Source organism: Spermophilus citellus (assembly GCF_964194105.1).
Source record: "Spermophilus citellus genome assembly, chromosome: 5".
In the NCBI taxonomy this organism is placed as follows: Eukaryota; Metazoa; Chordata; class Mammalia; order Rodentia; family Sciuridae; genus Spermophilus; species Spermophilus citellus.
In genome coordinates this window covers 59,912,673-59,936,066 of record NC_138186.1, presented here as the reverse complement: position 1 = coordinate 59,936,066, position 23,394 = coordinate 59,912,673, and the positions used below count along the sequence as shown (strand labels likewise).

At 48.4% G+C, this 23,394-nt stretch overlaps 1 protein-coding gene and 1 long non-coding RNA gene across 2 annotated transcripts in view; one reads left to right on the top strand and one right to left on the bottom strand.

The window, feature by feature from the left end:
* The window catches only part of LOC308649065, a 31,580-nt gene extending 23,145 nt beyond the window's left edge, over window positions 1-8,435 (top strand). The window contains exons 2-3 of the long non-coding RNA XR_014021972.1: window positions 7,733-7,875; window positions 8,100-8,435. This is a non-coding gene — a long non-coding RNA (uncharacterized lncRNA). The remainder of the gene's footprint in view (window positions 1-7,732; window positions 7,876-8,099) is intronic.
* A 2,557-nt stretch (window positions 8,436-10,992) lies between these two features.
* On the bottom strand, window positions 10,993-22,734 carry CAPN11 (calpain 11; the record flags this gene model as incomplete). The annotated part of the gene is made up of 21 exons (XM_081294988.1): window positions 10,993-11,359; window positions 11,476-11,534; window positions 11,892-12,008; window positions 12,100-12,178; window positions 12,812-12,880; window positions 13,320-13,381; window positions 13,481-13,538; window positions 13,623-13,688; window positions 13,787-13,826; window positions 14,126-14,337; window positions 14,648-14,659; window positions 15,878-16,053; window positions 16,243-16,403; window positions 16,548-16,622; window positions 16,836-16,921; window positions 17,015-17,098; window positions 19,043-19,211; window positions 19,367-19,500; window positions 20,429-20,547; window positions 22,107-22,176; window positions 22,507-22,734. 21 exons carry the CDS (start codon window positions 22,732-22,734, stop codon window positions 11,336-11,338), a joined length of 2,100 nt encoding a protein of 699 aa, XP_081151114.1. The 3' UTR covers window positions 10,993-11,335.
* Window positions 22,735-23,394: the final 660 nt, after the last annotated feature.

Genomic DNA, 23,394 nt, shown 5'->3' with positions numbered 1-23,394 from the left:
TACTGAAGAAGAAAAAGAGGGACCTGGCCTGAGGATGCCAATTTGGACAAATTGTAATATGGGAAATAAAACTGTGTGGAAGGTGGCAAGAATAGGCACAGGGGTTAAGGAATAGAAGGATCAAAAAAAGACCTAAGAAGGTGAGGCAGAGGGGGACTTGCCAGTCTGTGAAGAAGGGACATGCATGGCCAGATGTGGGGCAAAGACTGCCGGCCGTACACGGGGGTAGGGGATGATGAGGTTTGACCCTCTGGCACATCAACTCCAAAACTTCTGGTGGCATTAGAGACTTTAATATAACAAGTAAAACTACAGAAAATAGGAACTGAGCTTTAGGAATTCGGAAGAGCACAGAATTGTTTGTTTTATAGATTTTTACAAATTTTTTGATATAGTAATTTTTTATTTGTATTTTTTGGTACCAGGGATTGAACTCAGGGGCACTTAACCACTGAGCCACATCCCCAGCCCTTTTTGTATTTTATTTAGAGACAGGGTCTCACTGAGTTGCTTAGGGCCTTGCTGAATTGCTGAAGCTGGTTTTGAACTTTTGATCCTCCTGCCTCAGCTTCCCAAGCCCCTGGGGTTACAGGTGTGTGCCACTATGTCCAGCTGTTATAGTAATTGTCAAAGCTATTAGAATAGTCTAATGAACACCCATGTATATGCATCACCTGTTTCAATAGTAAATCAGCAACTTTCAATTGCTAAAAAAGACATATACAATCCCCAACATGGGGGAAAAAACAACAACAACAAAAAAGACACTACAAAGTGAAATGACAACCTTCCACAGGCTGGGAAGAGAAATGTGCAATCCACATAACTGAAAAAGATTTAGTATTGCTGGGGCACATGCCTATAATCCTAGCGGCTTAGGAGGTACAGAAAAAGAAAAAAAAATAGTATCAATATAAGCGAAAATCTTTTATAAATCAATAAGAAAAAACAAAGAACAAGGTGCTGTGGCTGTGGCTCAGTGGTAGAGCACTTGCCTGGCATGTGTGAGGCACTGGGTTTGATTCTCAGCAACGCATATAAATAAACAAAATAAAAGTCCATTGACAACTAAACAATAATAAAAAAAATTCTCTTAAAAAAAAGCAAAAAAATGAAAACAAAAATGAATCCTATGAACAAAAGATCAGAGGAGGCCTGAAAAGGAACCAGGAGAGATCCATCATCATGAAAAGCTGTTCACCCACATCGGTCAATGGGGAAATGCACATTTACCCAGAGCAACTATCACTTTGCACCCTGGGAGGCGGAACCTCATGGAGTACTGGAGGGAGAGCTAAATGGCACAATCCTTTAGAGGGCAATTTGGCAATCTCTGACCAACCTGGAAATGCAAGTTTATCTTCTGCTTTCTCCCTCCCTTTCCTTCCCAGCTCCCCCATCCCCGGCTGCAGAAAGGCAGTGAGGCCCAGCAGGTAGGAGGGGTGGTGCTGGGTGAAAGGCTGTCTGACTTCAGCTGTTCCTGAGCATCCTCCTTCCTCCTCAGTCTCATCTTGGGTGTCCAGAGCCAGTCCCTTTCTTTCCCCCCTCTCTCCTCTGGCCTCCAAAAGCAGGAGTTTTTTGTTTTCTCTCACAGAAATGTGAGAGCCTACCAGAGATGGGCAGCTTCAGAGAGTGGGAACAGGACGAACCAGGAGGGGAAACTGGCGATCCAGGAGAGCACAGACTTCTCCCCAAACCATGGCCCAGAATAACCATGGTACCCACTCAACCTCTCCTCATTTCTCTTCTCTTGCCCTTTGTGAGTTTGATGGAGGCCCCTACTCAGTCTGGTCTCTTCCCACCTCACCTCATGTCTCTCTTGGTGACAAAAGTCTGAAAATATAAGCTGGATGAGGTGGTGCACCCTGTAATCTCAGCTACTCGGGAGGCGGAGGCTGAAAGTTTGAGGCTATCTGGGTAACTTAGTGAGACCCGGTCTTAAAATAAATTGAATTTTTAAAAAGGACCAGGGATGTAGCTCAGTGTAGGGTGCTTGTCTAGAATGCATGAGGCCCTAGGTTCAATCCTCAGTACTGAGGAAAAAAAAAAATCTGAGAATCTGAGGACAAAGAGTAAAATCTCATCCTAAAACTGATAAAGACCTGGAATGGTGGCTTGGGGAATGTGCATTTTTTCAAACCATTGATGGTAAGTGCATGACAATCATGACAACTTCTGTGGGGTTTTTTTTTGGGGGGGGATTGAACTCAGGGGCACTTGACTACTAAGCCACATCCCCAGCCGACTTTTGTATTTTATTTAGAGACAGGGTCTCACTGGGTTGCCTCACTTTTGCTGAGTTTGGCTTTGAACTCGTGCTCTTCCTGCCTCAGCGTCCTGAGCCACTGGAATTACAGGCATGGGCCCCCGCGCCCGGCTGAACTTCTGTTTTTAGTTCAACTGATGAGTATTTGTTTGATTTGAATCTAATAATATGAATAATGAAGAACAGAAAATATGGGCATATAGCTACATTTTGAACTTTTCTCCATTCTTGAAATTAAATTTGTGGTACATTACCATTTTTATGTAACCATGCTGGGGGAGTTGGTTGTGTGCCAGGTTTTTTTGTTTGTTTGTTTGTTTGTTTTGGTATCAGGAATTGAACCCAGGAGCTCTTAACCACCGAGCCACATCCCCAGCCCTTTTTATTCTTATATATATTTTTTAGGGTCTTGCTAACTTGGGATCCTCCTACCTCTGCCTCCTGAGTAACTGGAGAGGTGTGTGCCACCACACCCAGCTGTGTCAGTTTATATTAGAGAGGGAAGCTTTGTTTTTTCTTCTTTCTTTTTTTTTTTTTTTTTTTTTTTTTTAGAGAGGGAAGCTTTGTGACCAAATAATACTAAGAGCTTTATTTAAGGACAGTCCAAGGTGGTGGTTAAGCAAACAGAGTGTAGAAGTGTCACAGGAAAGCAGGGGGCTGAAACTCCAAACCTCGGATCTTGTGTTCCGATGAAAGAAAATTTAAAGCCAGACACCAAAAGCCATGCAAGAGAACTTTATTAGAAATGAAAGTGAGGGCTGGGGATGTGGCTCAAGCGGTAGCGCGCTCGCCTGGCATGCGTGCGGCCCGGGTTCGATCCTCAGCACCACATACCAACAAAGATGTTGTGTCCGCCGAAAACTAAGAAAAAATAAATAAATATTAAAACTCTCTCTCTCTCTGTCCCCCTCTCTCACTCTCTCTTTAAAAAAAAAAATGAAAGTGAGGTGAACATAAAGTAAAAGAAAAGTGAGGCTTAAGAAAAAAGCACTCTCAAGAGAGACAGTGGGCCATCTCCCAGCAGAGAACGACAAAGGAGACAATGTTGTCCCTAAATTTTATTACTGTTTGGTGTTTCCCAGGAGAACTGAGGACCACCTTTTGTACTCTCTGCCAATCAGGTGTTCAACCCCTCCTTCACCTTGAATGGTGAAGTTGTTGACCTTAGTTGGTCGTCTCTGGAATGGTCATGGTGGCCATCCCATTTAGGGGGGCTTCATCAACAATCAATCCCATGTTAATGTGGGCACTGGGATCAATAGGTGGTCAGAAGTTACCTTAGTGCCCTGTGCTACTAAAGGAATCTTCCTTCCCAGACAATGGAGACACCTTTAGCCATAATTCCTAGCTTCACACCAACCTCAGTGGACCCTGTCAAGAGTTAGTCCCATTAATCCTTTTCTCTTCATGTGTCCTCCCATCAGCTCCTTTGCTTCTGTCTACAAATTAACTACCACACTTTGCTTTCTTGTCTACTTAGGAAGTAGTTTAAAGAAGAACTCTAAAGTAATATAAAGAACAATTGTGACCTTGACTGCATTTCACTGCTCATTGCTAGCTATTACCTAACAGAGCTAAGCTGTGCAGGTTCAAATCCCAGCTCCTCTACACCAGTGTGGAATCTTAGGCAAATATGCCATTAGCTAATTTACCTTTCTGTGAAACAGCTACAGGTTAAATGTTAGGATAGTAACCATTATAGAAAACAGGCACTTGGCAAACACGTAGTGAACAAGAGCACTCTCTTTATAATAAACCCAATACCTCATATTCTTTCATGAAGTTACTATTTACAAGTATATGATGCATTTGGTCCTTATAACTTTCCCCTGAGTTCTCTTCCTTTTCCTGAGTACTCTTCTCTGACAGAAGAGTAAACTGAGGTTCTGACAGAAGAGGGTTGCAGGAAGACAGCCGTGGTAGAGGGGGTTGCACATTAGACTGGAGTGGGTTCCAGTTCCAGCCTTAGTCCTGAGGGAGACAACCTGGATGCAAAGCTTTGTAGGTCCAACCTTCCCTCAATAGATGCACTCAGCATTCACTGGGTGCAGGCTCTTGAAACACAAATGTCAATGAAGTGCCGATGTCCATATGTCCATGGAAAGACAGTCCTGCTCTCCATGTGTGGTCAGTATGGGCAACAGAGGATGAAACCGGAAGTTGCAATATGGAGCCACCAATCTGGGGGCAGAGGGAGTATTTCAGGCACTTAAGGAACAGGGCAAGGGGCCTGGGGTTGTGAGGAAGGTCAGCTACCAAGCTGGGGCCAGAAGGAGGAGTGGCTGGGGAGGGAGGAGGGCCTCTTAGAGGTCTCCAGGAGGAAAGGAGCAGGTTCCCTGAGGATGGGGGAGGTCAGGTAGGATGTAAGCTACCTCTCTCCCATGCCATGGAGGAGATGAGTCCAGGTGAGGAAGAGCCTGAGCAAAAGAGGAGGCCAGTGAGGGCCCACCTCAGGAACTGCCTAGCAGGCCTGAGGCCTGGGCCAGGAACAATGCTGGGGTGGACTTTGGAAGGCCCTCCTGATGGGTGGCACTAAAGAACCCGGGAAAACAGGATCCTTTGGGGCAGGGTGATAAACTCAGGCTCTCAACAAGGTGATTCTGAAGGCTCATGAGATCTGGAGTTTGGTGTCTGTCAGGGAGGGGGTCCTGGAGAGAGGGGGAGACTGCTGTGGGGTGAGCGGGCTGGTCCTGCTTCAGGAGGCAGAACAAGCCCAGGGAGCAATCCAGCAGGCGGGAAGGTGGAGCTGTAGACTTCCAAAGGGCCTGAGCAAGCTTAAGAAATTTATTGTGTAAATAAATACACACAGTGACGCCCACACACCCAGGAAGTGGGAGGTGGGATTAAATGTGCTCTGGTTTTCTTTTGAGTGCTTTTCTGTATTTTCTATGTAATCAGAAGAACAGGACAAATGCTATTTACACAAAAAGAGAGTTTTTAGTCTAGAATCAAATGTCACCATGAGGTCAAATGTCCCCAGGAAGATGTGGATCTGGAAGGTCTTTGTGATGTGGCTCTGAGAGGGGACAGGTGGCTTGGGGAGAGCAGCTCTGCTGGAGTAAAGGGACAGAGTCCAGGTGGCAGGCATTAAAAATCTAGCAGAAAGATCAATGACAAAGAAAACACTTGCAATCCTGTGGCAGACAAAGGTCTAATCTTTCTAAAATAGAATAGCTCCTAGAATTTTAGGAGGAAAACCAAAAAAAAGCCTGCAATGAAAATGGGCAAAGAACAAAAAGAGACACTTCATGGAAAACAAACTGCAAGCCAAAGCAAAATGGGAATAGCACTCAGTTTCACTCACAATAAGAGCAAAGCAAATTACAGCTATACTGAGACACCATTTTTCTTTTATCAGATTGGAAATATGGAAAAATTTGATCATTCATGTGTTTTTGAGGTTATGGGGAAACAGGCAGACTCAGCTTGCTGGGGCATACAAATTGGTAGTCTGTATGAAGAATTTAATATTTATTATAATTACAGATATATATACTCTTCACAATAATCCCATTTTCAGGAATTTGTCCTATAGAAATATGTGCACAGGGATACAATGACATGTATGATGCTATATATATTGTTATTCATTGTTTAATAATGTGAAAACTACTAAATAAATGATGAGGTTTCCATACAGTGGAATACCATGCGGCTATAAAAATGATGAGGGGCTGAGATGTAGCTTGGTGGTAGAGTGCTTGCCCAGCTGTGTTAGGCTCTGGGTTTGATTCCCAACACCACAAAAAAGTAAAATAAAAAATAGAAATAATGAGGAAGCTGTCTACATGCTAATAGAAATATCACTAAGAGATATATTTTCATTGCTTTTTAAAATAAACTATTTTAGGGGCTGGGGATGTGGCTCAAGTGGTAGCGTGCTCACCTGGCATGCGCAGGGTGCTGGGTTCGATCCTCAGCATCACATTAAAAAAAAAATAAAGTTGTTGTGTCCACCAAATAAATAAATAAATAAACTATTTTAGAATAGTTTTGGGTTTACAGAAAAGTTGTAAAGATTATATAGAATTTCTGCAGACCTCATGCCAACTTCCCCTATTTGTTGGAGAATGGTATTAGAAACCAATTACTAGACATTAGGTGTGCTTGTTGCTATTGGAGAACTGTTGGTTTTAGGCCCTCTTAGCTACAGACTAAGGAAGTAGGTGTGGGGATATTAACCTATGTATATACACAGGTCTACTACACATTTGTGTTGGGGGAGTGCTGGGGATTGAACCCAGGGCCTTGCATATGCTATGTAAGTGCTCTGCCACTGAACTATACCTCTAGCGCTTTTAAAATTTTTATTGTTTAGACAAGGTCTCAATACCAGTCACCTAGGTTGGGCTGGAATTTGCCATCCTCCTACCTTAGCCTCCTCCACACTGGGATTACAGGCACTCACCACTACACTCAGATTATTAATATTTGATATGTAAACATTTGTATCTGTACTAAGCTAAACAGGAGTTCATACTGATATCTCTTATCTAATCTGTTACCACATGGATTATTCAAGCCTCCTCCCATTATTAATTTGCAATGAGAGAGAGAAAGAGACAGAGGTTAGAGGGAAAGAGTTATTTTAAATGAAAAAAGGAGCAACTATTGGCATAGCTTAGTGGTACAGCATGCACTTAACAGGCATAAAACCCTGGGTTTGAATATCAGCATCCTCCCACATAAAAACACCCACAAAAGAAAGAAAAAAGGTGCCAACAGGTGTGTATGAAATCCTACCTTTTGTGCAAAGACGGTGGAGAAATAAGTATATATATTTATATATTTGTATTTGCATAGAGAAACTCTGGAAAGATGTGAAACCATCTCCCAGGAGAACTGATGACATGTTTATACAAAACATGCACAAAAATGTTTATAGTAGTGTTATTCAAGAGTGGTAGCAGTTGCACACACCATAATAGGTAAAGCCATAAACTGTACACTTACAAACATTTAAAAGGCTTATGATCTGGACCCAGGCACTGTGGTGCAAGTTTATAATCCCAGTGGCTGGGGAGGCTGAGACAGGAGGATCACAAATTCAAAGCCAGCCTCAGCAAAAATGAGGTGCTAAGCAACTCAGTGAGACCCTATCTCTAAGTAAAAAATAAAAAAATAGGGCTGGGGATGTGGCTCAGTGGTCGAGTGCCCCTGAGTTCAAGCCCAGATTAAAAAAAAAAAAAGCTTATGATCTGGGCATGGGGGCCCACTCCTGTAATCCCAGCAACTCCAGAGGCTGAGACTGGAGGATCACAAATTCAAGGCTAGCCTTAGCAACTTATTGAGGCCCTCAGCAATTTAGTAAGACCCTGTCTTAAAAAAAAAAAAATAAGGGGCTGGGGCTGGGGATGTGGCTCAGTGGTAAAGTACACCAGAGTTCAATCCCCAGGACCACAAAACAAAACAAAATAAAAATTCCACTTGACCACTTGACTTTTTTTTTTCTTTTTTCTTTTCCAGGCTCTACAGCTGGTGCTGTGTGGCATCTAGTTGTTGTGTCTAAATCTTGCATGATATTCCATGGTTTCCCAGCACATCTGAGACCCTGCTTTTTCAAGAGGCCAGAGGATGAAGCTGTGGAGTTACTCTGAAGAAGGGAAGAGGTAAGGTTGAAGCCATTCTTCTGAGGCATCCCCAATCTTTTTAGTAAAATTGGAGGCTGAGGAGAGACCTCTGAGGGAAATGGGGCATGGGGCGGCAGAGGAGCAGCAGCTGTGGAGAATGGCAGTTAGTCAGCATGAGTTGAAATTTGGATTGCAAGGGGCCCAATTGAGTCAACCAGCGTGGCTGTGGAGGAAGCAGACTGCATATTTTCGTGCTTCCCCAGAAGATCTCAGCTGCCCAGTACTGCAAGCAGAAGTCACCCACACCCAGGACAGGAGGGAAAAGCAGAAATGTGGGGCTGCCCGCCTGTGGTTATGGATTATATGGAGAGAGGGAGGTCACAGTGGGAATGGCCTCCCAAGGCAGCTAGGCTGAAAAGAGAGGCAAGAGAAGTCCTGGATGGAGTCATTTCCACATTTTTCACTGTATTAAAGCCTCATATTTTATTTTCCCTATTTTACATTGTATACATAGCTATTGCTAATAATATAGAGTGCCAGTAAACACAAACATCAAGAGGAATTCTGTCATGGCATCTTGCTCATTTGACTTTGTATCATAAGCCTCATGCCATTTGTGTTGTTTAGTTCAATGACTTGATATTTTATAATGTATGTATGTATTTACAATTGAATGTTTAATTTTTCCTTTTCCTTTTTTTTTATTTCAGTAATAGGGATTGAACTCAGGAGTGCTTTACCTCCAAATTATATCCCAGTCCTTTTTAAAAATTCGAGACAAAATCTCCCTAAATTGCTGAGGCTGAACTTGAACTTGAAATCTTCCTGCCTCAGCTTCCTGAGTGACTGAGATTACGGCCATAAACCACCACGTTTGGCCAGTGTGACATTTCCATACAACATGTAATGAACAGATCAGGGTAATTGGAGAATTGCATGTAGGCAGAGGTAGAGCACTCCTGGGATCAAGCCCCAGTACCACCACCAAAAAAAAAAAATATGTACCCCATAAATATATATAATTACCATGTCAACTAAAAAATAAAAATATATTTTAAAAAATTTTTAAAGAAAAGTGACCCATAGTTCTGATTTGGGAGTTTTCTGCTTCCCTCCCTCCTGGTTTGAAGTTGGCATCATTTCATCCTAGGTCAAGGGGTCAGCATCTTCCTGGGGTTCTGGGACTGCTGGACATCTCAAAAGTTCAGAAGACGAAAGCCTGTAATCCCAGTGGCTCGGGAGGTGGAGGCAGGAGGATCTTGATTTCAAAGCCAGCCTCAGCAATAAGTGAGACACTAAACAACTCACTGAGACCCTGTCTCTAAATAAAACACACACACACACACACACACACACAAGTTCAAAAGACTATAGTTTCTAGTTTCTGGACCCCACTGCCCCACCCCCACACCTTTCTTCCTCAGGGAGAGAGCTCCTTGGACAATAAGGAAGATAAAGTGGGGAATCAAGCCTTTAAAAGGTGCTTAGAGAGTGTCATTTATCTGTCACAATGGAGGGAGGAAGGGGAGGAGAGGAAATGACTCCTGGAGAGGGGCGATGGCCGGTGATGATGGCCGGTGATGATGGCCGGTGATGAAGGGCCCGAGCGGGCGGCTTTCCACACAGGCTGATCAGGTTTGGTCTTTGAAGTCATGAAGGAGGCAGGGGCAGGGCATCTGTCACCAGCTCTAGGAGGAACGGAACTCCTGCAGGCCCCTCAGCGTTCCAGCGGAGGACCCAAGTTAGGACACCGTAGGAGGGAACTGGAACCCAGCCGCCCTGGGAGGCTGAGAAAGTGCACGGAGGCGGGAGGGTTTGGGCTCCCCTGGGCAGGAACGGTCTCTAATTCAAGGGAGTGTGGGAGCTGTTTCTACCAATGAATCTGAGACGCTCACACACCCAGACCCCAGTATCCCTGCCAGAGACCAGACGGGGAAGCCACCGAGAGATCTGGAAAGACAGAAGTGGGGTCACAGAGCTGCAGTAGAGCCTGAGTCTTCTTAGTATGACCGGAATCTGGGACTGGGGGGGGGGCGGTTGCGGGTGCCTCTGCAGCAGAGACTCCAAGGTCAAAAACTAGACATCCAAGGACCATCCCTCCGGTGAGGGCCATAGTTTGACGGGCAATACTTTTCCAACAACAATAATAACATTTGAATCTGAATACCTTTAAGGCAGGAATGAACACTCAGTCCTCACCCCTCCCAACCTCACACCCAGGAGGTTCCTTTTCACATCTCTGATCTGTCTGCTGGCTGCCACAGGTGTGGCATTTGAATTTTTGACTTTGAGACATGCAGTGCTACCTTGGGAACCCAAGGGAGAGAGGAGATGACAGAGGTGACTCAAAGCCATGTGACCCCTAATTTTGCCAGCCCCTTCACAGCCCTCACTGGCAGCTGACAGTTCCCTGTGCCCCCACCCCAACACTGCTCCACCATCCAGCATACTGTACAGTTCTTACCCTCAAGGACAGAAGCAAACTTCACATCCCGGACTACCACGAATGCCAACAGCGCCCCCTAGCGATTGCAACAGCTCATATTTCTAAGCGCTCTCCAGAGGTAAGGTGGTGTTATGGTTTCTATGTGAGGTGTCCCCCAAAAGCTCATGTATGAGACAATGCAAGAAGGTTCAGAGGGGAAATGATTAGGTTGGGAGAGCCTTAAACTAATCAGTGAATTGATCCCTGATGGGATTAACTGAGTGGTAACTGGGGGCACATGGGGTGTGGCTGGAGCGGGTAGGTCATTGGGAGTGTGGGTACATATTTGGGGGTATATATTTGTATCTGGGAAGTGGGGTCTCCCTCCATGTTTTGTGATCACCATGTGAGCTGCTTCTCTCCAATACACTCTTCCGGCCATGATGTTCCACCTCACCTCCAGCCCTGAGGAATGGAGCCAGCCTTCTGTGGAGTCAGACCTCTGAAACTGTAGTCACAGCAGTGAAAAAGCTGGCTGAAACAGGTAGTATCTATCACCTTGCCGGGAGGGAGAGAGCTACAGGACACCTCTTTGGTGTTGGGGAAGTGACCTGAGCCCTGGCCAGTCTTTCCTGGTATAGAAACACAGACATGGGGAAGCTAGTGGCATGTGCTCTTTATTACAATAACATCCACGGGTGAGGGAAAGGAGAGAGAAGCGATGCCACGGGAGGACTGGGTCAGCAGGCAGGTGAGTGGACAGAAAGCTGGAGGGCACCAAGCAACTCAGGTGCCTTCCCTATTCTCGGCTGTCTCACACGGGGGAAACAGGAGGAAGCCTAACTTAAGTTTTAATGAAATATACTGGGAGAAAATTTGAGATGGTGGGGTTGATCCAGCTACTAGAAGCTGGTGGGGGACAAAGAACCCCTCCAAGCAGGAAGAGCGAGAGTGGAGTAAACACGGCATCCGGGCCCAGCCGACCAGAGAGCTGAGGGCGGCAAGGGGCACCCCAACCTCCTCGGCCAGCACCCCCAGCTGGCAGAGGCAGGGAGCCAGGCTCCAGCAGAGTGCCTACATCATGGTCATCACCAGCCACTGCAGAGAGAAGAGTAGACCAGCACGTGCAGGGGAGGCGGCCGAGTGGGCGGGGCCAGAGCCTGGTGGGTGGGGCCAGGGGCGGGGCCATCCCTTCCCACTCCTCCCCCGTGTACCTGCTCCAAGTCCAAACGAATATAGCCAGTATTCTTGGGATCCTTGGTGAGAAAGTACACTGTTCCAGGGAGGAGGCGGGAGAAAGAGGTCGAGGCGGTCAGTGATTTTAAAGGACCCACTTCCAACAAGGTCAGAAAATGCTTGCTGCCTTCGGGATAAATCCCCTAACCCAGTGAGGAAGGAATGATCACAACTCATACACCCTTGCTAGGAGCCAGACCTGGTACTGAGTGCTCTCCACGGATCACCTCGTTTACTCTGCACCTCCATTCCAAGGGGGCAGTACCATTATCATCCGCATTTGATAGATCGGGAAATGGAGGCACAAAGTTCTAGCGCCAGCAAGGTGAGCTGGCATTGGAACTGGGGCCACGTGCATCTGGTATGGGGGTCGATGGGCAGGTGCTTAACTCACTGTACATGGCCTTCAGTTTCAGGAAGCAGCTGATGAAGTCATCAAAATCCACAAGCATGTCTTCATCTGCATACCTTGCCACCAGCACCTGCAGCACCTTGTTGTTCAGCTTAATGCCTGGGAGAGAGAGGGGGGAGGGGCAGAGTCCAGGGCTCTGGACAAGGCCTCTGTGCTCCCAGTCCCTAACCCTTTCCTGCCCACTGGCCACCTGCTTTCTCAATTGCCGAGCGCATCTCATAGGAGTTCAAGTAGCCTGATTGGTCCTCATCACACTCTCGGAAGATATCCTGAAGACAAATGTGGTAGGGCCATGTACATAGCATTGGTTGAAACCAAGAAATATTGCAGTACAGTTGGTTCATAATAGCTGCTCAAGATCTCCAGTCCTCCCACAATGACCTACCCTATGGGCTCCCAATATTATCTAGTGATTAAGGCACTAATTCCAAGCATTGCAGGAGGGCTCTGATACAGCAGCTTGGTATTTTCTGTAGGCATCCTTCAAGACTAGCTGGTACCTGGGCCATCCTGGTTATTAAACATTTTGACCAGCTCATACATTAGCACTCCAAGACCCTCTCCTGTCATATGCCCCTATGGTCAGAGGCTCCAATTCTAGTTTCATTCCTGCTAGTCCCCACTCCTCTAGAGGACACCCTTTCCTGATTCCAATAGACTGTCCTTCCAGGGCTCTTTTTTTTTTTTTTTTTTAAAGACAGAGTGAGAGAGGAGAGAGAGAGAGAGAGAGAGAGAGAGAGAGAGAGAGAGAGAGAATTTTTAATATTTATTTGTTTTAGTTCTCGGCGGACACAACATCTTTGTTGGTATGTGGTGCTGAGGATCGAACCCGGGCCGCACGCATGCCAGGCAAGCGCGCTACCGCTTGAGCCACATCCCCAGCCCCTTCTAGGGCTCTTTACCGTCCATTTCTTGATTTTTTTCCACAGGACCTGGAACTCCAAAATCCCCATCTTTCCAGATTCATCTTTCTGGGTGGGAGTAGTCAAGGATAGCAGAAAAGGGACTGAAGAGTATATCTTGGGGCAGGGAAGCAGAGAGGCTCACTGCAGGGAGCCACTGAATGGTAAAAACAGGCATCATTTTTTTTGGTACCAGGGATTGAACCTAGAGGCACTTAACCACTGAGTTACATCTCCTGCCCTTTTTATTGATTTTTTTATTTTGAGACAGGGTCTTGCTATTTGCTTAAAGGCCTTGCTCAGTTGCTGAGGCTGGCTTCAAATTTGCAATCCTCCTGCCTTAGCCTCCAGAGCTGCTGGGATTATAGGCATGGGCCACCAAGCCTGGCAGAATGGGCATCTTTTCTGTGGCTGGCCAGAGAGGTTGCCATCTCTGGGTCAGGCTTGGGGGTGGAGGACAGGGGTGGGAGAATACCAGACAGGTCCCACCCATTAGATAGGAAGATACATCCATGAGGTTGATCATACGGCGACAGGTATCCAAGCCAAAGCCCTTGATCTTGTATTTGACTGTGAGGGAAGGAAGAAAAGATGGAATGAATGGGGTGTGGTTGAAGGTGGGGCAAACTATGTGGGGGAAGGGCTGTGAAGGTGGCAGTGGGGACTCACGTTTGAAAGCCGTTCTGTTGAGCAGTTTCTGTAGCTCATATTGGTCTATTTCCTTGTCCTAGGAAAGAGGAGGGGAAACTCCTGCTCCGGCCCCTTGAGCCCCCAGCCACACTCCTTCAGCCTCTACCCATGGCTCTCTCACCTGGCCTGCCACTGTCTCAAACAAATTTATGAAGTCCTCATCTATGTCCTTCTTAGACGGGGTTTCCTGGGGGAAGGGAGTGGGAAAGGAACCCAGTCCAAAAAATTCTTTCATCTCTCCCATGTGGTTTCCTTCCAACCCCCAGTCCCACAGCCTCCCCTCACCTCCTGGAGAAGCTCTTCGTAGCTGAATCCATCCAGTTCCCTAGAAGAAAAGAGAGTGAAAGCTTAGGGGTTACCAGAAGTCGAGGAGACAGAGGTTTGCAGTGGGGTCCGGGAAGGTCATGTTGCATATTCAAAGCAACATGGAACAGCTCAGAAGGATCTAGATTCTAGTTCTGGTTCTGGTTCTACTATTAACTGAGGCTTCACCTCCTAATATTTCAGTTTTCCTGACTATAAAATAGGGACAATGTAGAGGAGAACCAGACGACAGCTCCACAAGCTTGATATCCTTCAGTTCTGGCTCAGGGGATCTAGAAGCAGTGAGGCATGGATCCTTACCAAGACTGGCTGTGCTTTTCAGTGAAGACCCGCAGCAGGAAGTCGGCTTCTTTGTGTGGCTCAAAGGTAGAGGGGACAATGATGTATTGTCCTGGAGGCAGCCGGAGGTGGTTGCTCACCTCCCGTGAGTTGATGAAGGTCTCTGAGAAGCCGTTGTCCTGATACTTCTTGAAGAAATCCTTCTTCAAGTGCACATCCTGGACATTCTGAAACTATATGTGCCCTGGAGGTGGGTGCAGGACTGGCATGGGAGAGTAGACAGAGAGGGTCCCCCAAAGCAAGCAGCCTAATGGGCAGTGTTGGGATTAGGTATCAACACCAACCAACCTGTTCTGGACATGGCCCAAAGACCACGCAACCCTGGTGTGGTCTCTTCTCTCCCCGACTCCCACCAGGGCCTGAAGGGGCTGGATCCTAACCCAGTGTTTCTCAGAGCATGTTACCAAATCCCACCCTCTGACACTACACATGCAGCGGGCAGGGGTTGCTGCCCAGGAACAAGCCCCATGTCTTCTTCTGTACCTCTTTTGGGACCTGGGAAGGAAAGAGAGAGGAGGTTTAGATTTTGAGAGTGATAAGGTCTGCAAAAACCAGGTAGAGGGTGTGGGTTTGTGTGTGTGTGTATGTATGTATGGGGGGGGGGGCTCTGATAGCATTAAGAATCCAGTGTTGGGTTGGGGATATAGCTCAGTTGCTTGCCTCACATGCACAAGGCCCTGGGTTCAATCCCCAGCACCGCACACGCACACACACACACACACACAAAGAATCTATTGTATTTAGCTGGGTGCCACAGTGCCCACTTGTAATCCCATTGGCTCTGGAGGCCGAGGCAAGGAGGTTTACGAGTTCAAAACCAGCCTCAGCAACTTAGCAAGGCCCTAAGCAACTCAGTGAGGCCCTAAGCAACTCAGCAAGACCCTGTCTCTATTAAATAAAGAACAAAAAAGGGCTGGGGATATGGCTTAGTGGTTAAGCACCCCTGAGTTCAATGCCTGGTACCAAAAAACAAAACAAAACAAATAAAAACATCCATCATATTTGGATTGTGAAATACAGTTACATAATGTTTTTCCAAGGTAGTTTTTTTTTTTTTTTTTTTTTTTTTGTGTGTGTGTGTGTGTTGCTGAGGATTGAATCCAGGGTCCTGAGCATGCTAGGCAAGTGTTTACCACTGAGCTATATGCTTGTTTTTGAGACAAAGTCTTGAAAACGTGGATTCAAGTGATCCTCCCACCTCAGCCTCCTGAGTAGCAGATGGCACATGCCACCACACCCAGCTCCAAATTTATAAATTTTTAAAAAGGTGAGTTAAATCGAGTTAAATTCAGTAGGATTCCAGGGGCGGTGGCATGTGCCTGTAATCCCATGTACTCAGGAGGCTGAGCCAAGAAGATTGTGAGTTCAAAGCCAGCCTCAGCAAAAGTGAGGCGCTAAGCAACTCACTGAGACCCTGTCTCTAAATAAAATACCAAATTGTGGTTTGTATACATAGTGGTTGGTACAAAATAGTGGATGGTACAAAATAGTGGATGTGGCTCAGTGGTTGAGCGCCACTGAGTTCAATCCCTGTACCCCCCCCCCCATCAAAATTAATTAATTAAAATCTGTGAAAAGAAAACAGCATCGGGAGAGCCATGGCTCTGGGGCAATGGGAACCTGTGCAGTTGGGCTGTGACCCTGAAGAAGGGCCTTCAAGGGAGGAGGCCAGAGGTGAGGGAGCAAGAGTAGCCTGACCCGCAGGGCACCCACTGGGAAGATGACAAAGCCAATGGTGTGCAGCTGCATTCCCTGGGGCCGTGCATGCCGCCAGTTCTTCTGCATCAGGGCCACCAGGCAGGTGCAGACTGGGTCTCCCTCAACGTCCTCCTCCAGGTCATCCTCCTCTGGTAGATAGATCTTAAACTGAGGGTTGGTCCAGAATGTGTCTGCGGAGGAAGTGGATCAGATGGTTTTGCTGGGACAGTGCCTGCCTCCCCTACTGGCAGATGTTGGGATCGATTGGATTGACCCCTGACCTCATGCACCCTGGCCCCTGTGACCTTGCGCCCCGGGCCTGGGTTAGTGGTAAGTGTGGCCCACTGCTCGCTCCCTGCCCCCTGAGGCCCCTCACCTACCAGGGTGGTTCCTGCAGCCCCCCGCGGTGCTGCCCCTCCTCCAGCTGCCCTCGTAGAAGGTGGTGTGCCAGGAGCGCTTGTGGTCCCCAGAGAGCGCATCCGGGGTGAGGTTGCAGATCTCCAGGAGCGTGAAGTTGTTCATGAAGTCGTAGTAGGATATCCTGCAGGAGGGTGTCAGTGCATACCCACACCCGGGAGCGCAGAGGCCCCCCACGACCACCCCACTGGAGGCACAGGGTGGAGGGAGCAGGGGAGCTAAGGGATGGGGCCCGGGGGAGTCAGGAGTGGACCAGAGACAAGCTCACCAGAACTCCCCATCCTCCTTCTTGTTCAGCAGCTGCACCCGGAGCTTGGAATCCACCTCCTCCCACTCTCTGGACCTGCGGGACAGAAGGCGGCAGTAGGAGCCAGGTGGGCCAGCCTCCCCACTGGACTCCCTCCCCTCCCCCTGAAGGTCTGCCTCCCCGGGTCCTGAGTCAGGAGGATGGAGTGCCTTCAGGGAGGGGCTTGCCCTGGCACACAGTCAGTCCCTCACTGCCTTACTCCTGGGCCTGCTGAGACCTCCATCCCCCACCTGGGTCACGGGCACCTACCCGTCACTCCAGGCTCCATTCCACTCAACCCGGCCCCAGGGATTCTGGATCCGAATCAGTGTTTCCATCCTGCCCTTGAAGCGGATCTGGGAGAGGCATGACAGGGCAGGGGCGCAGGTTAGGAGAGAGGTGCCTTCCTTCCTGCTATCCTCAGGGTGGGGCTGGCTGCCCGGACTCACATCCTCAAGGCCGGTCACTGCATAAGCATGTCCTCTCACCAGCATTCTATGAGTCATGGATTCCATCTCACTGTCACTAGTGACCTACAGAGCAGAGGGGAAGAAAAGGCATTCAGGATCTGGATCGGGGCACCCCAAGAAAGGTGAGAACTCTCTGGGTTCTTTTTTTTTGGTGCAGGGAATTGAACTCAAGGGTGCTTTATTACTGAGCCACATCCCCAGGGCTTTTTAATTTATTTTTATTTTTTATTTTGAGTAAAGGTCTTGCTAAGTTGCTTAGGGCCTCAATAATTTGCTGAGACTGGTCTTGAACTTGTGATCCTCCTGCCTCAGCCTCCTGAGTCGCTGGGATTACAGATGTGCCCCACCATGCCTGGCCCTTGGGTTCTTTTTTTTCTTTAAAATTAAACTTTGTATTTTGAAGTAATTGTAGATTAACATACGTTTGTAAGAAATAACACACAGAGATAGAGTAACATCTTACAAAACTAGATAATGTCAAAACCAGGATGTTGACCTTGATGCAATCCATTAACCTTGCACACTTTCCCTAGTTTTATTAGCTCTCACTGAGTGTGTTCTGTGCAGTTTTCTCACGTGTGTGGTTTGGTGTGCCCACCACCATAGTCAAGTACAGAACATTTCCCTCACTATAAGCAGCCCTTATGTTGCTTATAAACACACCCATCTCTTCTTCCCTAGCCAACAACAATCAAGAACTTATTCTCCAGTTCTAATATTTTATCATTTCAAGAATGTCAAATAAATGGGGCTGGATGTGGCTGCTGTGTAATCCAGCAACTTTAGCAACTTGGGAAGCTGAGGCAGGAAGATCACAAGATTTAGGCCAGCCTCAGAAACTTAGTGAGACCTTGATTCAATATAAAAAAAAATGATAAAAAGGATTGAGGAAGTAGCTTGGTGGTAAAGTGCCCTTGAGTTCAGTTCCCAGTGGGGAAGAAAAAGAATGTCATGTAATGAAATCACAGGATCAGTGTGTGACTTTCTGGAGTTGACTTGTTTTCATTCAGCTAATGCCATAGAGAGCCAGCTTAGCTGTTACAGCTATCAATAGTTTGTTTCTTTTTATGGCTGAGTAGTATTTCATGGTGTGTAATCATCACAGGTTATCTAGCCATTTACCTGCTGAAGGACTAGTTTGATTGTCTTTTTTACTACTATGAATAAAGTTGCCATAAGCATCTGGGTAGGGGGCTTTGTGTGGACCCCAAATCTTAATTTCTCTGTGATAAATGACCAAGAATACAATTGCTGGGTCATATGGTAGCACTCTGGGTTCATTTTTTTTAATAGGTATTTGTTGGGTGCCTATTAGATGGTAGGTCTTATCTAAAGTCCCAGGGTCCAGCAGTGGATGATGACACAAATAAGATCCCTGCCCACATGCAACGTGAGCATGTATAGATACATAGGTAAGCAAGACATTTCAGGCCACAATAAAGGTTGAAGAAGACAATCAGAACAAAGCAGAAGCCTTGCGTGGTGGCGCACGCCTGTCATCCCAGTAGCTCAGGAGCCTGAGGCAGGAGGATGGAAAGTTCAAGACCAGCCTCATCAACTTAGTGAGGCCCTAAGCAACTCAGTGAAAGCCTGTCTCAAACAACAACAACAACAAACTTGGCGAGGCCTAAGCAACTCAGCAAGACTCTGTCTCTAAATAAAAAATCAAGGCTGGGGATATAGCTCAGCTGGTAGAGAACTTGCATTGCATGCACAAGGCCCTGCGGTTCAATCCCCAGCACCGCCCCTCCCTCCCAAAAAATCAAAAGGTCTGGGGATGTGGCTCAGTGGTTGAGCACCCCTGGGTTCAATCCCTGGTGGCCCCCTAAAACAAAAACAAAGTAGAAAGTACATCAACTGGGAGTCATGGAAGGCTGACCCGAGAAGGGGACAGCTGAACTGAAAAGGGAGTGAGAAGGTATGCATACAAATAGCTGGGGAAATAGCTTTCTAGGTGAAAGCAGCAACAGGTGCAAAGGCCCTGAGGCAGGCCCAAGCTTGGCTTACTTCAATGGAGCAGCCCATGAGGGAGGATCGATCCACGGCCTTCCTAAAGAGCCTCAGCATGTTATCAGGGGGCCTCAAGAGATTGAGGCTCTGGGCCACTCCACCCGTGAAGTCCTCAAAGCCCTCCGTGGTGCTGCCCCCTGCCAGTGCTTCGTAAGACCCGCTCAGCCTGTGGGTACAGAGATGGAAGTGTGAGGACTTGGGGAGGAAGGGGAGGGATGCCCCGTGCTGCACACCACACCCCGCCTCTTTCTCTGCCTGAAGCAGCCCACTGTAGAGCAGCTGGCGGGCAGGGCAAGCCCCGCTGTGGGCCCGGGCACTTACTTGGCGTAGGCCTTCTCCAGCAGGGCGCTCCAGAACTCGGTGCGCTCAGAGGAGTGCACGAACACCAACTTGGCGTTCTTGGTGGGTAGCCGGTCATCCACCACCACGTCCGTCCACTGCCCAAACTGCCAGATCTGTGGGCACCAAGGTGGGCCTCAGTGGGGCGGGGGCCTCGCTCAGCCCCCGGTCCCCAGCGCTACACACACACACACACACACACACACACACACACACACACACACACACACACACGCCACGTGGGAATCCTGTCACCTGAGCGCCTCCTGGTGGCCAGGCCCAGTAACACACCAGCCACGGAGCCCCACTCCCTGCAAAGACTGAACAGTGAGGGAAAGACCGAGAAAATCTTGAATCCCGACCCCCACCCCCAGCCTCCTCCCCGTCCTGCCTGGTCTCCAGGTGATCCCATCCCCTCTTGACCGAAGGGCCTCCTCTAAAAATAGGCAGCTTTGCCAGGATCTCTGAGATCTTAAAATCTCCTACTACTATTCTTAGAAATATTTTATGACATGGGTAATTGTCCAAATGTTACTAAGGGACAGATCACAAACATTAAGTGACCGAGATTACTGACATCACTCACACACACACACACACACACACACACACACACCCCTCGCATACACACACACCGCATACACAAATAATGAGGAGGAGAGAAAGAGAAGGGAGAAGAACCATGAATTCATAACTATTTTCTTTGGGGGCTTAAACAATCAGCCGACGTGATTTCTTTCGGGAACAGTTTCACTTCTCTGATAATGAGGCCAAAAGCCATCCCAGTCATGTTATTTTTGAAAAAGAAAATAAAAGCCCACTATTCAGGAGGCTGAGGCAGGAGGGTCATCAGTTAGAGGCCAACCTGGACAACTTAGCAAGACCCCAAAAGAAAAAAATAAGAGAAATATCTGGAATTGTAGCCCAGTGGTAAAGTCCAGCCCCCAGACCATAATAAAATAAATATGCACCTACGGATTCTCTCTCCTTCGCTCCCCCCCACACCTCCCACAAAGCAACTCTGTTTCTCACCCTGCTCCTCACCTGAAAATGGAAGATGCCCGCATAGTTTTTCCTGAAACTCTGTTCCCTGGGCACCACTCGGTATAGCAATTTGGGACACGTGGTGAGGGAGCCAATGGCAGCCAGCAGCCAGCAGTCCCCTGGAAGGCAGGCAGGGCTTTTCCCCCTGAGCACCCACATGTGTGGGTGGATCCCTGAGTCTCTGCCCTGGGGGAGCAGGAACCTGGCCTTGGCACCTCGCTCCCAGCAGAGCCGCCCTTCCTCGGCCCCCTGTTCTGTTTTGGGAGACAGTGACAAACCGGAGCCCTAAGCTTGTGTCCGGGGAGTTCCGGGGGAGGTGGTTTTGTTCTCGGAACTTGCTCCCTTTCCTGGGACCTGCTTTCTTTGGGAGAGACTCAGCAAGCTCCTGTCCCTCCACCACAGCCAGTCCCCCCTCCCACTGCTCCCTCCCACCCCATGAGCACACTGGTGTAGTGAGGAAGGTCTCAGATGTCTCTCCCTCATGTCACCCTCATTCTGTGGAGACCCGGAGGCTCCATCTGTACGCCAGTGAAGTCCCCAGGACTAGCTGTGCATGGGGCCCAAGGGCAGTGTGTGTGGCCTGAGGCTTGACTTAAATGGAGCCTGTGGGAGGACAGCACCATGAGTCACCCACTGCCATCTGCCTCTCGGGTTCAGCCCTCATTAGTGGGCCAGGAAGCAGGTGCCTGAGTGGGCCCCCAGGGCCAGGCTGAGCCGAGGGCACCGGCAGAGCTCTGTGATTACCAGTGACCTCCCAGCTTCCTGGAGGGAGGCAGAGGGCAGGAAGGAAAGCTAAGTGTGCCGCAGACCCACCAGCACAAGGGTCTCCTCCTAGATCCAATGCCCCTGCAGCCCAGCGAGCCACAGAGGCAGCCGTGGGGCCCGAGGTCTCCTTGGACTCTACCATGGCCACACACCCCTTTTTCTCTGCCACAAGTGGGGACAGACTTCATTCCTAGGCAACAGGGGGTTGGAGGAAACTTTGGAACAGGACCAGGCTTAGGAAGGAAGATCTGTCCATGCATCCTGAGGGTCAGTGGGTCAGATGGAGTCAGTTGCTCTCTTTATTTGACGCCCTGGATTGAATAGGCTGTAGCACCGTCAGTGGTTTGAAAACCTGTCCACAAAAGTTTGGCTTTCCCTTCCCTCCCTCAAAAGATGGTGCCTAATTCTCATCCTCTTGAATGTGTACCAGACTCAGGGCTTGCTTCGAATGAATGGAAGTCACACTGTGTGACTCCTGAGACTAGGTCCTAAAAGGCTTCCTCCTTAGCTCTCTTGGATCACTAACTTTGATCCCATGCTGTGTGGACTCTCAAGCAAACCCACGAGGAGCCAAAAGGCAAGGCACTGAGCCTCCTGCTCGGTGAGGGCGCCATCTTGGAAGCAGACCACCAGACTCAGGGAACCCTCAGAGGAACACAGCAAAGCTGATGACCTCAAGAGTGGCCCACTCAGAGACGCTTAGCCATGCTGCTTTGGAATTCCTGACTCACAGAAACCTTGAGACAAGAAATGCTTCTTGCTGTTTTTAACTCACTAAGCGTTGAATAGCTCATTATTATCAATACAGCACCCCCGACTGACCCCCCAAACCCAGACTGCAGTAGGTATCCCCACCAACCCTCTCCCCGGCCTCTCTGCCGTGGAGACCAGCTTCCCCCTGCTCCCCACTCACCGAGTACCCCTTGGCAGATGTCTGTGGGAGAGACCCCATTTGCGATGAACTGGGGGTTGCTTGCAATATCCTGCAGTGAAGGAACAAAGGTGTCAGGAGGCCCAGGACACCTGCTGCCTGCTGCCCTCACACTTTTACTAGGGACTGGTGTTCCCTCCAAGTTCCAGGGGGATCGATGAGAGGAGGGAGGGGGAGGTGCAGGGCCCACGGGACATGGCTAAGCTGGGGTAGCGGAGCTTGGTGAGTGACCTCTCAAGGGTAACCTGTGGCCGAAGTGCATTCAGAACTGTCCCCAGCTCTGATGGAGGTGGAACCCAGGGGTCAGGATAAGGTGGTGTCGGGGACTGGAGATGATAAAAGTCCCCTCCCATGAGCCCACACCTTCCCCCACAGCGCCCACCTTGGGCCGCTGCCACAAGATGTTCTGAACACTCCTGGAGTTGGGGCCCAGATCCTTGAAGCCCAGGGAACTGGGTACTGCAGGAAATATGGGGTCTTCAAACAGCTCGCCCATGCTAAGGCAGTCTGCTTGCAGCTCCTCAAAGTCCTGGTTTCTGTAGTTTTGGGCATTGTTGTGTTGGCCGAGTCCCTTGGCCTTGAGTCGGTTATGGCTTATGTGGGCAAACATGCCCTTATTAATAAAATCAGTGTCTGCTCAATAATAAAAAGACAGATAACCTAATTATAAATGGAAATGGTATTTTTCAGAAGATATACAAATGATCAACAGTCACATGAAAAAAAGCTCAGCAACATTCATCATCGGGGAATCACTGAGTCAAGACCACAGTGAGAGCCGGGCGCCGTGGTGCACTCCTGTAATCCCAGCAGTTTGGGAGGCTGAGGCAGGAGGATAGAAAGTTCAAAGCCAGCCTCAGCAAAGGTAAGGCGCTAAGCAACTCAGTGAGACCTTGTCTCTAAATAAAATCAAAATAGGGCTGGGGATGTGGCTCAGTGGTTGAGTGCCCCCGAGTTCAATCCCCCTGCTCCCCCCCCCAAAAAAAAAAAAACAAACCCACAGTGAGGTATAACCTCACGCCCACCAGGTGGCTGTGATAGAAGTGCTGGTGAGGACTTGTGCTGCCAGTGGCAATGGAAATGAGGCAGCCCCTTTGGTTTTACTTATTTACTTGCTTATTTGTTTATTTTTTGTGGTATTGGAGATCAGATCTGGGGCGTCCATCTTGCTAGGTCAGAACTCTTACCACGGACCTGTCTCCAAGGTGGCCACTCGGAAAAACAGCCTGGCTGTTTCTCCAACAGTGAATCATAGAGCTGCCGTATGACC